Source organism: Boleophthalmus pectinirostris, unplaced genomic scaffold (genome assembly GCF_026225935.1).
Source record: "Boleophthalmus pectinirostris isolate CB_2022bp ecotype Guang Dong unplaced genomic scaffold, ASM2622593v1 HiC_scaffold_21, whole genome shotgun sequence".
NCBI lineage: Eukaryota > Metazoa > Chordata > Actinopteri > Gobiiformes > Gobiidae > Boleophthalmus > Boleophthalmus pectinirostris.
Window position 1 is genome coordinate 8,530,985 of NW_026571175.1, and position 16,919 is coordinate 8,547,903.

At 37.7% G+C, this 16,919-nt stretch overlaps 2 protein-coding genes across 2 annotated transcripts; one reads left to right on the plus strand and one right to left on the minus strand.

Moving 5' to 3' along the window:
- The first annotated feature begins 69 nt into the window (after positions 1 to 69).
- nelfe (negative elongation factor complex member E) lies at positions 70 to 5,846 on the plus strand. Its single transcript, XM_055157184.1, has 11 exons — positions 70 to 111; positions 396 to 478; positions 577 to 646; positions 856 to 1,001; positions 1,346 to 1,420; positions 1,552 to 1,586; positions 1,867 to 2,210; positions 4,500 to 4,644; positions 4,750 to 4,804; positions 5,427 to 5,529; positions 5,603 to 5,846. The coding sequence occupies exons 2-11, from the start codon at positions 404 to 406 to the stop codon at positions 5,674 to 5,676; spliced, it is 1,122 nt and encodes a 373-aa protein (XP_055013159.1). The 5' UTR covers positions 70 to 111; positions 396 to 403; the 3' UTR covers positions 5,677 to 5,846.
- A 557-nt stretch (positions 5,847 to 6,403) lies between these two features.
- Positions 6,404 to 14,940, minus strand: LOC110173310 (zinc finger and BTB domain-containing protein 12). The gene is made up of 5 exons (XM_020939305.2): positions 14,776 to 14,940; positions 13,277 to 13,480; positions 11,810 to 12,004; positions 10,645 to 10,821; positions 6,404 to 9,536 (listed from the first exon to the last, which is right to left on the minus strand). The coding sequence occupies exons 1-5, from the start codon at positions 14,785 to 14,787 to the stop codon at positions 8,547 to 8,549; spliced, it is 1,578 nt and encodes a 525-aa protein (XP_020794964.1). The 5' UTR covers positions 14,788 to 14,940; the 3' UTR covers positions 6,404 to 8,546.
- Between the last annotated feature and the right edge of the window lie 1,979 nt (positions 14,941 to 16,919).

Below are 16,919 nucleotides of genomic sequence, written 5' to 3' on the forward strand. Positions count from 1 at the left end.
TTGAATGCAAGTAAAAATAAATAAATAAATAAAAATTAGCAAAACGAGACGAATAAACTTTATGTGACGTCATATTTGTGCGACTTTGTTTGTGTTGTGCTTTGGTTTGGGGTAAGGAATGTATGAATTTCGCGCTTTTCTTTTATATATTTTGGTAGAAATTGTGTTTTATATGATAATTCAAGGTGACGGTATCTAGTGTGATCGTAGTAACGTCTATAATCAGTCTTCGCCGTAGTTCGCCTAAAACCGCATCGTGAAGGGAATCGGCGGTAGCTTGCCAATGCAATAGCCACAACCATAGAAGGAATAAATCAACAGCGGGAACATTTAACTCTTATGCTAAAATGGTCTCAAAATGTCTCATTGCTGAACTGTTTTTAAATGTGTTGCAGTGAGTAACATGGTGGCATTTCCTAGTTCTCTTACCGATGAGGAGGAGGCTTTGCAAAAGAAATATGCTAAACTCAAGAAAAAGGTACCCTTTATAATGCTACTGCTGTACTACATTTATACTTTTTGGAGTTTAAAAAGCTAGACTAAACACCTTTAATATGTGTGTGTATATCTTTTCAGAAAAAGGCGCTGGTTGCCTTGAAGAAGCAGAGTTCAACCAACCAAACCAATCAGAGTGGACTCAAACGAAGTAAGTATGGTTGAATACTGAAACTGTGCATTGTTTTTATGTCATTATTTAGAATTTTTACATTGTTTTGTTATCATAATAATAATAATATTAGTAATAATAATAATAAGAACAAGAATATTTTTTTCATTTGTATTTTTCAGTTGCATTGGGTTTGTTTTTTTTCATGTTAACATTGAACCTTTGCAATTAACTGTTTTTCCCTACAGCTTTATCAGACCAGCCCGTGGTGGACACAGCAACAGCAACTGAACAGGCAAAGATGCTGATCAAGTCTGGCGCCATCAGTGCTATTAAATCTGAGAACAAGAACTCTGGATTTAAAAGGTCAAGAATGTTGGAGATTAAACTTAAGGTGAGATATTTATCAAGACAAAATTACATACTTAAATACAATGTTTCTTTCAGGCAATCTGGTGATTATACTAGATAAAACAGTTTAAAACATGTGTCAGGAGATTTGAATAGCCTTTATCTGTTACACTTATAAACTTAAATTTATACAATATATTCATTTAAAGGGCCCATTTTGCACTATTTCTGTTTCATCATACCCAGAGTTTTGTCACATTCACATATGTTTAGTACATAAACCCAGCATATTTAGTCCTGGAATTTCTAATCACTACTGAACAACTCACAAAAATTTCTTTTGAGTAATATAAAATCTTTAAAATTGCCATATTGCCATATTTTTAGGACCCTGAAAAAGGCCCAGCTCCAGCCTTCTTACCCTTTCAAAGAAGTGTCTCAACTGATGATGAGCCACCAGACGTATGTAAAAGTTACTGTCATCTATCATTTATGTTATTGACCTTTTATTACTGTTCAAAAACTACTTTGAATTGGAGAAGCTATTGATATTACTGATCTAATTTTATGTGTTATGTTCTTTTTTGGTATAGGCCAAGAGAGCTCACAGGAAGTTACTCTATGATAGGTAAAGCATTTAACAAATTCAGTTTTATGATATGCAAAAAAAAAAAGATGTCTTTCCTAGTATTGATCAATTACAATTTCCATTCCTGGAGTTGTGTTTTGTGTACATATTCATACATATTTTGTTATTCCTGTGATTGCTATCACTGTCTCTACTTGTGAAAATGTACACCTTCTATATAATTATGCAAGTGTTTTTCTGTGGATGACCAAGATTGGTTTAGATGAAATAACCATAACCTGTCCCTTTTATTAATAATACATTTGTTATCCTTGTTCAGTTTTGTCAGCTCCAGTGACCGTTACCGTGACGATGATGATGGAGGCGGAATGTCGTCAAGTCGGGAAATGGACCGGGATCGGGATCGGGACCGAGACCGCGACAGAGACCGAGAAAGAGACAGAGATCGTGACCGGGACTTTGAACGGGATCGCGAACGTGGCCGGGACAGAGAGAGAGAGAGGGAGCGAGAGAGAGGACGCGACAGGAGCCGAGACAGGAGCCGAGACAGGAGCCGAGACAGGAGCCGAGACAGGAGCCGAGACAGGAGCCGAGACAGGAGCCGAGACAGGAGCAGAGAACGAGACCGTGATAGAGACAGAGACAGGGACGGACCATTCAGACGTGAGTTACTTTACTGTTTTGTTAATTTGTTAATTCAAGGGTTTTTATATTGAAAACAAACCAAAATCTTAAAACCAGAAACATGTAATTTGCTGAAAAAATATAAAAATATATTTCATATACAGGGGTGTCCATCATACTTTCTAATTAATCAAATCTTAATCATGATAACAATTATTACGCAGTTACGCATATGTCTGCCCATATATACAGTCCCTGACAAAAGTCTTGTCGCTTATCCATTTTGTAGAAGCAAAAGCTTATAACTTGACTTTAAATTAATCGAATGATTTTAGAAATGTCTCATATGAAAGCTAAAACCCTCCCAAATTATGCTCAATAAACTAAAATAAATTTGCTTCACTGAAAAAAGATTGATCATTTAATGAACACAGAAAGGTCAGATTTTGGCAAGACAAAAGTTTTGTCACCTACAGAAAATTGAACAAATAATTTACTTCAAATACAAAAATATGTTGCATAACGTCAGTGAATTAAGTAGTGGTGCTGTGAGATCCATATTTAATATCTTGTATGACTTCCATGAGCTTCAAGGACTACATCCATGCGGTTCGACAATGATTCATACAATTTGTTGATGAAGTCATCAGGAATAGCAAAGAAAGCAGTCTTACATGCCTCCCAGAGTTCATCAAGATTCTTTGGTTTTGCCTTCCATGCTTCCGCTTTCATTCTACCCCAGACATGCTCAATGATGTTCATGTCTGGTGACTGGGCTGGCCAGTCCTGGAGCACCTTGATCTTCTTCGCCTTGAGAAACTTTGATGTCGAGATAGAAGTATGCGATGGAGCACCATCCTGCTGCAAAATTTGACCCCTTTTATGGTTGGGAATGTAAGAGGAGCTAATACTTCTTGATATTTTAGGTTATTGATATTGCCTTCCACCCTGCAAATGTCTCGCACACCCCCCATACTGGATCTAACCCCAGGCCATGATTTTTCCGCCACCAAACTTAACTGTTTTCTGGGTGAATCTTGGATCCATGCGGGCTCCAGTAGGTCTCCTGCAATATTTGTGGCAGCTGTGATGTAATTCAACTGAGGATTCATCTGAGAAATCCACCTTCTGCCACTTTTCCAGTGTCCATCCTTTTAGCAGGCTGTGGGCCTTGGCAAATGCCACACGGTTTTTTAATTGCCTTTTGTTTAGTGCTGGTTTCTGTGCACTGATTCAACCATGGAGGCCATTTCGAGACAGAATTCTACAGACTGTTCTGGTTGACACAGGGACTTGAGGTGACCAGGCCTAGTGGAGCTCTGCTGCAGTGGAAAAGGGGCTGGCCGTGGATTTTCGAATCAACAAACGGTCCTCCCAAGCAGTTGTCTACCGGGGTCTGCCGGACCTGGGCTTGTCAAAAACATTTCCAGTCATTTCAGATCTTTTTCTTATTCTTTGTACTTGACGCTGAGACACATTGAAGGTGTCAGCCACCTCAGCAGTGGATCTGGTCTTCAGCCTCTTGATAATTAACGCTTTGGTCTCAGGGTGGATCTTAGGCATGTTGTCAGGGGTCAAGTTGCAGTTGATGTGAAGGTCTGGTGTGCTGGGGTTCTTTTTATACACACCCACTAATTGATTGATCAGTAACTGATCACAGGTGAGGCTGTAATCTAGGATTGGGTGCATCATATGACAAGGCGACAAAACTTTTGTCTTTCCAAAATCTGACCTTTCTGTGTTCATTAAATGATCAATCTTTTTTCAGTGAAGCAAATTTTTTTTAGTATATTGAGCATAATTTGGGAGGGTTTTAGCTTCCATAAGAGACATTTCTAAAACCAATTGATTAATTTAAAGTCAAGTTATAAGCTTTTGTTTCTACAAAATGGATAAGCGACAAGACTTTTGTCAGGGACTGTATAATCAATTCAGCCCCTCAATATCTGGAGTAAAAAAAACAAGATGCTATGTAGTTACTGTACTGTAATTAATGAAAAGTATATTAAACAAAACAATGCCAAAATGTCTAAAACGACAGATTAAAATATTAATTTATTACAAAACAGACAGTGATGGCAAAACAGGATAGTGATGACAATCAAAAGAAAAATACAATCAGAGGCAAGAAAAGTCCAGTTTAAATCTCACAGTTTACATTTTATTTTACAGTATCGTAGTCAATACACCAAATTTGCACCCCTCTGTGGTCTTTAAGAGTACATTCTAAAAAATTTACATAATTTAACTTGACAATGAAATGTACATGTTAAAAACTGTATTTTGAAGCTGCTGATTGCTGGATAATGTGACCCTGTTTTGCTTCAGGCTCAGACTCGTACCCCGAGCGCAGGGGCGTCCGAAAGGGGAATACTGTTTACGTTTATGGCTCAGGACTCACAGAGGACAGCCTGCGCTTAGCATTTTCTGTGCACGGAAACATCATTGATCTCTCTATGGACAACCCACGCAAGTATGTACAGGTTAAATCATAATTAGCATTTCGTCATCATTTCATGCACTGATCATAGGTTTATTGTGTACTACTTATTAACCCATTTGTTAATTATCTTTACAGCTGTGCATTTATTACATTTGAAAAGATGGAGTCTGCAGACCAGGCAGTAGCTGAGGTAAACGTGCAGTACACTAACTTTCAATGCTCACTTAAAGCTGACCTATTCTGCTAAATTTACTTTTCAGAGTTTTTAGCAGTGTAACAGTTGTTTTTTCTCATCATTTATCTATCCAAAATTGTATTTAGAGTGATTTATGCATGTTTGAAGAATCTTTAATAGCTTATTTTCAAGATGCCATATTGCCGCTGAAGTCCCGTGCTGCCACCAGCATAGGCTCATTGCTCTCTACTTACTTTGTTCGCTGATAAGGTTTCTGCAGCCTCACCTGGTAATTTTGGTACAAATGAAAAAAATATGCTGCTCACTAGTGTGATGTGCAGCTATTCATCCAGTTGTTTTTAGATGAATATTGCTATTTAAATGTGCAAATTACAACGATTCACGGGTGTCATAGATTATAACTATATAGGAGAGAGAAGAAGGGATATGATGTGATGTGATTTGATATGGTAACAACATTATAACAGAGATCAGAAAATAGTGTAATACAAGCCATTTAATGCCAAACACATGATAACTTTTACCACATTATCTAAAAGATTTATATTGTGTGCTCGATGTATGAAATCTTCAAGGCACAATAATTTTGCTCTTTTTCTATTTTTCTTTGTCCCAGTTGAACGCCAGCACAGTGGGAGATGTCAACATCAAAGTGAGCATCGCCAGGAAGCAGCCAATGTTAGATGCAGCAACTGGAAAATCAGTCTGGGCCTCTCTGGGTAAAAAATCTTTAAAAATGCAAATACATTTTGCACATATCCTGAGTCTCACCACTATTGGTCTCATTCACAGCGGTACAGAACAGCACAAAGGGCTCCTACCGTGACAAAAGGAACCAAGTCGTCTACAGCGAAGACTTTTTGTGATTCATGTTTCTCACTTACAGCAAGCTTTTTATATTTTTGTTCATGTCTGTAGAGAATCATTTCAAAAACCATAATTTTTCATTTGGTTTTCAGATATATGCGCTAGTATCGCTAGGGGATTAAAGTGCTCAATAAATGTCACTCAATAAATCCCTGTTTTGTCACCTTGACTGATGTTGCCATGTTCAAAAGATTAAGTGTAGATGGTCAGTTTATGATGAGTTACAATAGCTTTTTCTCTTCAGTGCTTATTTGGTGTCATTTCAAATCACAGAGGCACTTCTGCAACTCCTCCAGGAACAATTGATGTTTTCCCAGAGCAGTAAAGAAATATTGAAGTTAGGTGATTAGACAATCAGGGAAACACAAGGTCTGTCCTTATTGGAAAAAGCCTGAACAACATCTCAGATTTTTGCAGAATCAATGAGATGGCACTAAACTAAATTTGATATTGTAAATGATGGGTAATCAATGAGCTCATTAATAATAAATAATACACAAACCTGGTTGCACAATAATTTGGCACTGGCTTGAGATGCAATAGTGGAGGTAGGGACCAGACTGATACTAATCTGTATAAAAAATACTGAGATATTCTGGATTTGCCAGGCAACCGCTTATACTAAATCATTTTTCAAAATGAATAGAGCCAGAAACATTGCATAATTCACCTTTAAATGATTCAATGAAAAATATCACAAAAAAATCACAAAGTCCCAGGAAAGGCCATAATTGATTATATTTATTAAAAATGTGCTCTTTCTACAACAGTATGACATCACACAGTACATTTAATTGTAACAAATAATTTTAGTTTCAGTAATAGTTGAAGATTAATTGTGAGATCACAAGTTTCTGTTGGACGTCCTCATTATTAACTGTCAAATGGGACCCAATTTAAACATCGCAACCAAATGGCCAACGTTAACACTTCAGTCTACTTACTATCACATCACCATTTTGAGTAATTTAATGTTTGCCATGAACCCACACATTTAGTAACCAACCCAACCAAAACTACAACTATTATGTGAATAAATACAGGGTCACAGTAGTATTTCTCTATTACAAACTGTGACACATTTGGGAAAAAAATGTTAATAGATAAAATAAATTAAAAAATAAGGCCACTATGCAGCATTCTCACAGCGTTATCAAACGTCCCTTGAATGGTAACAGTTCTGTACCTCTGGAGCGTTACAGGTTAATATTTTGGACACAGCACAAGATTTAATAAAACTGAAAAAGAAAAAATTTTGTACTTTTTTAATATCAGTAATTATATTTTCAAACACAGTATTAGTTTATTACTGGATTAAATCTCCTTTTTCAGATAATTTGGTCCACTTTCCCCATGACTCTTAAGAAAAATCCATATAGCATTCTGCAATTAAAATATTACAATTTATAACACAATTTTTATCAACTTTGAGTAAAAAAACACATCTTAAAAGCAATTTCTTAAAATGGTGGTCAGAGATACTAATGGATAGCTGAATTTTTAAACTTTCACTTCATGTTGTTGCTTTTAATCTAAACTATGACTGAATGTCTCATTAACCTATAGCAGTCTTTATTAAGGCTAGGTATACGAGTTATACTTTGCAACTGTTGTCATGAACATTCCCGGGGAATGTGATGCTAACTGTAGGCACTGCTCTATTTGAGGTTTTGACTTGAATTTGATCTTTGTTTTAACACAATCTGACCATAAAGAACCAACTTAGCTGGAAATACAATAAGTGAGTTGATTTGTGCTCTTAAACAAATCTCACATAAAACACATAAAATTACAGTCATAAGATAACTAGTCACTTTCACCTTTTTTGTTGATAATCAAACCTCTAAACGGGAGCATGAATGGTCATATTGATCGCAGGCTCCAGAAAATGTGTTTTTTAAAACTTAAAACTTTTTGACAGTGTTTGCCAATGTGTCTCTTGTATCACCATGGTGACCCCTGAACATTCCACCATAGAGATACATGTAGAACACCTTCAGCGTGATGTCAAGAATAAATATGAAAGTAAAATGTTAATTTTTGCAATTGACTCATTCTTCAAAACTTGTTAGCATGGGCACATTATGAATACTTAGCAACCAGTTTGGATTTGGGTTTTAAAAAATAATGTGCAGATAATAACTGATAATAAAACAAGTATCAAAACATAATAGGACAAATTCGTAACTTTCCTGATTAATTTTAGAACGGTCTGTGTCAGAATTAGTAGACTAGAATACAATAGTAAAGAAACTCGTATTAGTTTGTTGTTTTGTTGTTCAAAATTGTATTTTTTTTTTGTTATTATTGTGGTGTTGAAATTGGTATAGAGCAGGGGTCTCCAACCTGTAGCTCAGGAGCTACCAGTAGCTCTCCATCCCCTTCCAAGTAGCTTGCCAAAGGATATCTGAATTCTGTGTATTGTGCTGAATAAGTAAAAGTTAATGAATTACCATTGTAAATGTACCATTTTGATGCCTTACTGTGCACTAATAAATGGATAATGGTTTATGTTTCATAGACATCTAACTGTTCTAAGGCTTGCTCTTATGTTTACTCAATGTCTTTGCGACTGCTTAAATTAGAAGCTCTCTGGCATTTCTGATTTGTAAAGGAGCTCACCGGAGGAAAAAGGTTGGAGACCCCTGGTAGAGAGCCTTATAAAACCTTTCACCTTTGTATTAAAAGCAACTTTGAAATTGTGACAACAGTTCTTTAGATTGACAAATCTGACCTAGTTCACAGCAACAAGTCTGCCCCAACAAACTACATGTCCAGACTATTTTATTATCTAAATAAGCTATCCATATGTATCCTGGAGCACCACATTAGAATAGTAATACAGTTTAGGAATACACATCTGAGTTCACTAGTGTTGCTCAATGCCTTGCTGCGCTTCTATTCTGTCCCTCTCCTGTTGCTCCAGTGAATTCTGCCCTGTTGTTTTCCCGTGCTGCTCCTTAAGGTGGCGCCGTAACGCTGGTTTGTGTGCGAAGCGCGCGTGGCAGTAGGCGCAGCGATGGGGCTTCTCTCCGCTGTGCAGATTCATGTGATCTATTAAGGTGGACTTTTGGGTGAAGCTCTTGCAGCAGAGTGGGCACGGGTGGGACTTCCCACCTGTTCTGTGGACCGCCATGTGACGACTCAAATTGGCTGAATGGTGGAACTTTTTGCCGCAACACGGACAGGCGTACAGCATGTGAGAAGTGCGACAATGCAACGCTAGAATATTTGCGGATGGGAACGCTAAACCGCAGTAATCACATATAACTGGACCGGGACCATTGCTGGATGTCGAGCCAACCACGGCCACAGACTCATCCCCTCCTCCTGCTCCTTCGCTGGGCTGCACCTCTAAGCCAGAACCCCCCTCTCCACCTCCAGCCTCCTCCAATGCAAGCTGTGCTACCTGCTTGTCACCTTCCCCCATGTTGTAATCTAACTGCGGAAGTTCGACAGAGATGTAGCTCCCTGGTTTGATTGTGTCCTGGTTATATTCGGACCCCAGTGCCAGTCCCACCCCGGAGTTGGTGACATACCATGTCTCCTGTCGAGCTTCGGACAGTCTCCATTTCCTCCTCTTTATCCCTCGGCCACGCCCCTTACTCTGCCTGAAGTCACTCAGTCTGTGCTTGAATGCAGCTCTTAAACTCTCCACTGTATCAATGCTGCCTCCGGGTTGCTCCTCAGACGGTCGCAGTTCGTAGTCGCCTCCCTCTCCAATCATGATCTGGGACATTTCAGATTGTGCTTCTTTCTCCATTGCTTCTCTATGGGCCCTCTCCTCTTCTGGGATGTACACTTTATAAACTTCATTGTCTTCCTGTTTGATGGTGACCTCCTCGTCCGACTCATTTACCTGTAACAAAGGTTCATATGTTTTTTACAGTTATTTACATTAGTCTCGTGAAGCACTCATAAACCAGAAATTAAAGGTCCTATGTTACACAAAATTGACTCTTGTGTCCCAGTGCGTGGTAGTACGTGTGGAGCTTAAGTTCCGCTGTGCGTAAAAGTGAAGTTGTAATGGAACACTTCACATGTAGCCAAGAAGAAATGATAAAACTTGCGCAAACGTGTTTGCAGTTTGACAGGGAGCGAGGGACGAGGGAATGATGAGAGAGAGACAGACGTGATGAAGAAGCGCACATCCAGAACCGACTGAAAATCAGTTCATCCTCATCCTTCAAAAATGAAAAAAATAAATAAATAAAATAAAAAGTCTAATCAACCAACCTGCTGAAGACCTCTACTTTAAGTCATGTTATAATGCAGTTACCTCACCTCATCAGCATACCAAGGGTTGTGTTTGAATAATCCTTTATTATTTCTGTATCTCCAGATTTCAACCTTGTGCTCTGTTCAGCCTTGTAAAGTCATGAATCAGTAGTTTTCAAGTTAACAGTGACCTTTAGTTCAGTAGAGATTGGTAGTTCCAAGACCGAAAGAATTCAAACGATTCTAGTGAAGGTCTATGGAATTTAAAAGCAACAGTGAAGCACTTCCTGTATTACCACATAACATCACAATACGGAATAGAGTATTTTCTGATTTAAAGATGAACTCTGCCTAAATATGCAAAGTTTGTGTGTTAAATATTTATAAAAAAAAACAAAAAAAAAAACACAACTTTGGGGATGTTTTTGATAAGGAAACAGCATTATAACATCAGATCACAAAATAAGTAATAAGGGCCCTTTAAAAATGTACTGTATAACCTTTTCTGGTGGAGGGTATGCCATCTGCTTTTCTCCATTGAGGTGTAATTGTTTTGTCTGTAATTTGTCAACATGACATGGCTTTAAATGTGCATTATTCAGTTACAGGGATTTTAGTGCATAAAATACCTTAAAAAACATGCATTCTTACAGAGAGTAGGCTCACCTCTCCACAGATCTGACCTGTTACTTGCCTAGTGGTGCCACTTGTTTGTTTTCAAAGAGAAACTTCTTGTATAACCCACTCACCTCTATACAGGCATTGTCCACTGAGGGGCTCTCACTCCGGAGCTGTATGCTACCGTGAGCTGATTGGCTGTTGTCATAAACCTCAGGAGTCAAAGGTTGTTTTGGGGAGGGTCTGGCTGTGACTGAATGCACACTGCCGGTGACAATGACTGGACTTGCCTGACCCTCCTCGTCAGTCTGTAACACAATAATGATTATCATTACAATATTTTGTTTAGTCACTACTGTAGGCATTCAAGACCGATATTTAGGGTGCATTCATACTCTTGCTTTGGTCTTGGTGTAGTCCAAGCTTAGTTCCAACAAGCTCTGCAATAAAACCTCTTCAAAGCTCATACAAACAAGCACTCAAGATATTAGATACGAAACCAATGCTACATAATTATTGTAACATTATTAAGAAATATGAAATTTGAGAATGTCATCCTCTTAGTCTACTGTACAAGATTTTTCATAACCAGGTGCTCCCACCTATAAAAGGTTTTGTGAAATCGTGTGAGGACCAGAAACTGTTCCATGAACATTAGGTCCACCACATTTGAACAGAACCGCTTCTCTGCCTGGAGCTCCTCACCTGTATCTGCAAAAGAGTGAAGCACTCTGAGACATTTTAAATTCAAGTGGCTTCAGGAGAGCCTGGGTTATAGCCATTAGTGTTTTGCTGTCTGTAGGAATAATGTATATGTAAATATTTCAACTTGTAAATTGATGAGGTGCTCCCTCTGCTGGTGATGGGTTGTTTGGTTTGTTTTTAGCTGTATTTTAAATGTTACATGGGCAATTTGATGAAGTACCTGCACACTGTTACCAGCTGTCACTTTGCCTCTGCCCAGGGACAACAGATGAAAATGAACTTGTAGCTAAATCTGGTCTGTGCAATACATTTATTGTGCAATGTCCCTGTCAAATAATGGATTAAGTGAAGCAATCAAAAAGAAATTCTGAATGAATTAATTCAGACTTAATTCATTTTACATAGATGTGGAATAAACATGCACATTTTAACACTAATGCATTCCAAAAATAGCATGTGATAGTCCCAAGATAGTTTTGTTGATAATGCCCACCCCTCATCTCATTCACACAAACATTTATTTTGTCTTTGCAAGGACTGACCATCACCAATGCAATATTGTAAAATTTTGGTCATTAATATGTAACTTACCCCCAGGGAGGTGAGGTTGTTGAGTTGAATGTACTTCTTCAGTGCTCCTCGGCAGCGCTCCACGATGTGCTCCATCTGCAAGTAGCTGGCAGCGGTCAGATAATTCACGATCTCTTTGGAGTTAAACTGAAGGACCCCAGTGTAACAGGACAGGAGCAGGTCCACCACCACAGAGGAGCTGTACAACATGGACACCTGCAGAAAAGACACAGTGTTATACAGTAATAGCCGGACTATAAACTGCTACTTTTTTCTCACACTTTGAACTCTGCGGCTTATAGCATGATGTGGCTAATATGTGGATGGCTTATCTGTTTGGCACATTGTCCATTCATATATACGGTCTATGGTTTGGCAACACAGTGGATGCACGCGCAGCATGAGTGTAGAAAGCGTTGCTGTCTGTGTGGTTAACACATGGATCTAGGGTTAACATGAAGTTGCAGTGTTAGCTAGTGACATTGTCAGCACACTCAAACTGTTTATCACTGTGGAATAAAATAAGTTATGATGCTAAATGAATATTAGTGAGGGGGATAGGTCTTACCCGTATGCATTAAATGCAGGTGGGTACGTAAATGATGAGAAGAAACATCTCAAACTTGAGTAGCTGGACATCCACTCATACCTGACCGATACAACTAGCCTACCCTCCCGGGAGAGCCTGAAATCTGCTGAAATTCTACAAGACACTGACATGATACAGACAGGACAGTAGCTCTTTCTGCAGGAAACATGCGCAGCAGAGTGTGGAGAGAGATGGTGGTGACGCGCCAAGGAAGATGCTAGTTTAATTGTGTTTTGAACAGTTATTTTGTGCTTCAGGCACACACCCTCCTCATGGAAAACTCATGAAGAAATGCAGATGATGCAGCTTTTAAGTTAAAAGCAATTGATCTGGCTGTCAAAGAAGGAAATCGAGCTGCTGCTTGTGAGCTCGTCATCAATGAGTCAATGGTGAGACTTTGGTGACGGCAGTGTGGCGATGCAAAAAGATGACAAAAGCTTTCTGAGGCAATAAAAGCAGATGGCATGAACTTGAAAACGTTCTTGAAGACGAGGTCACCTGCGGCTTATATTCAGGTGCGGCCTATATATGTACAGTTTAAAAATTTTATTAAAATATAGTTGATGCAGCTTATATTGGTGTATATATGGGTGTGCTCAATAGTCCGGAAATTACAGTAATTTAAAGCTTTTAACCATGTTAGAGTTGTTTTCCCTCACCATTTACTCACCTGAAGTTGTATTTGGAGCTATTTGTGCATGTCTGAGCAATCTTTAAACCACTCATTTTCAAGATGCCATATTGCCAATTAATCCCCATTTTCACCTCTTACACCCTCTCCAATTAAATTTTCTTAATCGGTGATACTCGTTTGGCAGTGTTGGGTTTGTGTAAAACAAAATACAATGAAGTATGTGTCAATCCCATGGAAACCCAGGTACAGCTATATCTTCTCCTACCTGGAGTTTGGGTGAGGGGTTGAGGAGAAACTGGTCTCTCAGATAGGGCGAGCAGGCAGCAAGGACAACTTTATGCCCTTTAAAGATCTGGTTGTCGCTGGAGATGATTGTGATGTCACAGAAGTGCTGCCGGGATCTCAGCGAGTCCATGTGCTTCAGGGTTGTGTCCCCATGACCAGGCAAGCGAAAACACAACATCTCCATCTGAAAGGAACAGACAAAAGGACATGAGCTAAAGGTGAAGGTAGAAAAATTGGCAAAAAAAAGATCTTTCATTCTTTCTAAATTCCTTGAATTCCACTGCCGCCTACACAAAATGTATCCAAAATGCAAACTGAAGTTGAGTCAGTATGGTGTATCCTCCTACTACTGTTTCAATAACCGCACAAGTGCACTACAAAACTACTTTGCCACCTGCTTGTCTCTCAGCAAAGCAGATGATTACGGCTTTGCCTGGAATGTCCCACCGTGGCATTACTGGCAAAGAGGTAAATTCACTAACATTCATTCCAATTTCAAGGTAATTTTGGTAAAGATATTTTTGATCAAACCACCTGTAATGAAATTTGCTAAATGCTGGATGGATGTGTTTAATACCATTCTATGGAATTGTCCATAGAAACATTCCTTCTCTGGTGGGCTAATTGGTCTGTAAACTAATATAGCTGACAGTGTGGACCTTATTGTTGTTTTACTAGTTTTTGACTGAGTAGCAGTTGAATGGGGGCATCACTGGTTGCACACTTGTAGGTTGATTTGGTTTAAGCAGAGTTACATTAAAGGACATTTTGTAGAAGAGGGGTTGTGAAAATTGCAACCTTCCAGTCCTACTAGCTGCCATGACGAGAAAGTTGACAGACGATACTCTGTAGGTTAAACGATTCCCGCAACCAAAATTCTTACAAACACACCGTTTAAAAACATGTAAAACTTGAAAAACTACTTTTATAATACTTATTAGTTAGGTGAAAGTTTGTCATTTTAGCAATGCCAGTAAGAATTTTAATGGAAACAGTGATATTTTATGTAAAAGAATAATAAACATATATATATATATATATATATATATATATATATATATATATATATATATATATATATATATATATATATATATATATATATATACGCTTTCCAAGTCTAGATTACTACAGTCCATTGCAAAGCGAAACATCAATTCATGTAGTGATTAAATGAGTAATAATACTGGTACATTGCTGTACGCCTCAATCTCAAATAATTAAAGAATAAGTTTAATTTCGTGCTATTGAGTGAATTGCGAAAAATCACACCCATCATTCTTGTTTATGTGTAATATAAAGTTAATAACAGCATTCCATATATCGCACAGGAGAAAGATTTAACTCAGCAGCGCTACAGATGTTGTCGTCGTGGCCTAAACTTGCCTGAACCGTGTTGACCGCTAGCCTCCCCGTTAGCTTCTGCTTCTGCTTGACCACCAACAAAAACACATACCACGGGTCAAAATCGTAACTTACGTCCTCTTTCATGCTGTTGGCACAAATATAAGATGTATACGTCTCCCAGCACGACCAAATTACAACTTATGAACCACTAGATTCCGTCTTCAAGCATGCTTCAGGCTGGCTACTACCACCAAGATTTGTGTTTACTTTTTGGGTCTTCTTTTGGAGGAAAAGGGGAAGTGCATCCCGTGATAACAACAGATGCAAACCAATGAGCGCTCGTCGCTAAACTGACCGTAAATCAGTTTTAAAAACGTTGGTATCAAGAGTTTGCTGTCCAAATAGAGCCTCAAACTGATTTCAGACCAGTAAACTTGTTTAGGGAGTAGGCAACAGAGATTCTTTATTAAGAAAGAGATAACCATAAATAAAACGAAGAGGTCATACGTCTTTTGCCTCCTGTATGTTTTTCAAACAGAAATTTGCTAAATTATTTTACAGATTTAGCTTAATATATTTGTAAGGTTATTATAGAACATGTTCTGGTGTACTTTATGTTTTATTGCATTTAAAAAATTAAAAAATACGTTCGAGAGAACAGCATCTCTCCTTAAAATATGAGTAGGCGTGCCATAGGAAATGACGCAGTACGTTCAAATACGTCGCTGCTCTTTTTGGAAACATGTCGGCATCAGAGGCGACGACAAAGGTACAAATCTCACCTACACGTTCAACATAAATCTGCTCACATTAGTTGGATTAAAAATGTCTAATATTTTCAACAAATCCATGAAAACTACAACGTCATTGATCGCTATAATTTACCATATGTTCTTCAGTGGTAGGCGTTTTGATCTGCTCTATTCTGCTAAACGCTAGCTTGTGTCATTTTTAATTGAGTCTTTTCTATTATACAGTAGGCTGTTTACTTGGGTTTGTTTTATTGCTTTGGAGACACAATTTTGTGTTTGTAATCAGAACTAGAGTAGAATATAAAAACGAATGCAATCACCAGCCTTAAAGAAGTAGATTATCTATCCATGGTTTTGTCCCAAAATGACAACAATAGCCTACAGTTCAGATTTCATACATTGTATTTCACGATTATCACTAAAAGTCTAATTGACTTAAACAACGTAATAATCAAATATAATGTCAATACAAAATGACAAGAACAATACGTTTTATCAAAATAATCATGCCTGCATATCATCTAAAGATGCACTGATGCCTAATGAAGAATACCAATTGTGGCATGTTCTATTTAAGGTGATGCACTAGATGCACACGAGGGTGCAGCACCTGCCTGTCTCCACGGAGATGTTATTGTTGGATCTAATATCTAATATCTACTAATCTTATCTATCTCCACCAGGCCAAATTACAGGTGTAACTGTGGAAAGGGTAACATGGTATATTTGAGCAATAAAGCCACTTGAGTACATGTGAGAAGAGAAGTGAAATACCTGTGGAACATTCCAGCCTGACTGGAAACTAAGTGACTATAGTGGGCAAAAAGGACTGTTCAAAGGGGAGATATGACTTAAAATTGACATTGTTTGTGATTCAGTTTAGGTCTGCAAACAAAAGTCACTGCACCTGCATCTATTATTAAGCTGTTTTACATTTATGTTGTGCAATGGCCAAAATGTAAAATAATGATCCATGTATGTTATAGTTTAAAAGAACTGTATGCAGCTTGTACTCTTACTGTTTTTTAAAAAGGTATTATAACTGAACACAACTGAAACCAGGTTGCCAGTGCCTAAAGCTGCAAATAAAGGACAAAACTCCTATGTGTCCTTTATTTGCAGGAGGATTCATGTGAGAAGGATCATCAAAACACACAAGCTATAACATAAACAAATGGAACATCATGTCTAATTAAGAATAAATCCAGATTTGAAATCAGTAAAATCTATATTTGATTTGAACATGATTACCTCGTATAGGGACACAGATAGGTAAAGTTTATGAAATTTAATATCAAACTCTTACACATTAGTTCCTTTTATACTAAAAACGTTCCTGGAAACAAAAGCATAATATGTCTTTAAGTAAAAAAAAAAAAAAAAAAAAAAAAAATATATATATATATATATATATATATATATATATATATATATATATATATATATATATATATATATATATATATATATATATATATATATATATATATATATATTTTTTTTAATATATATATATAATATGAC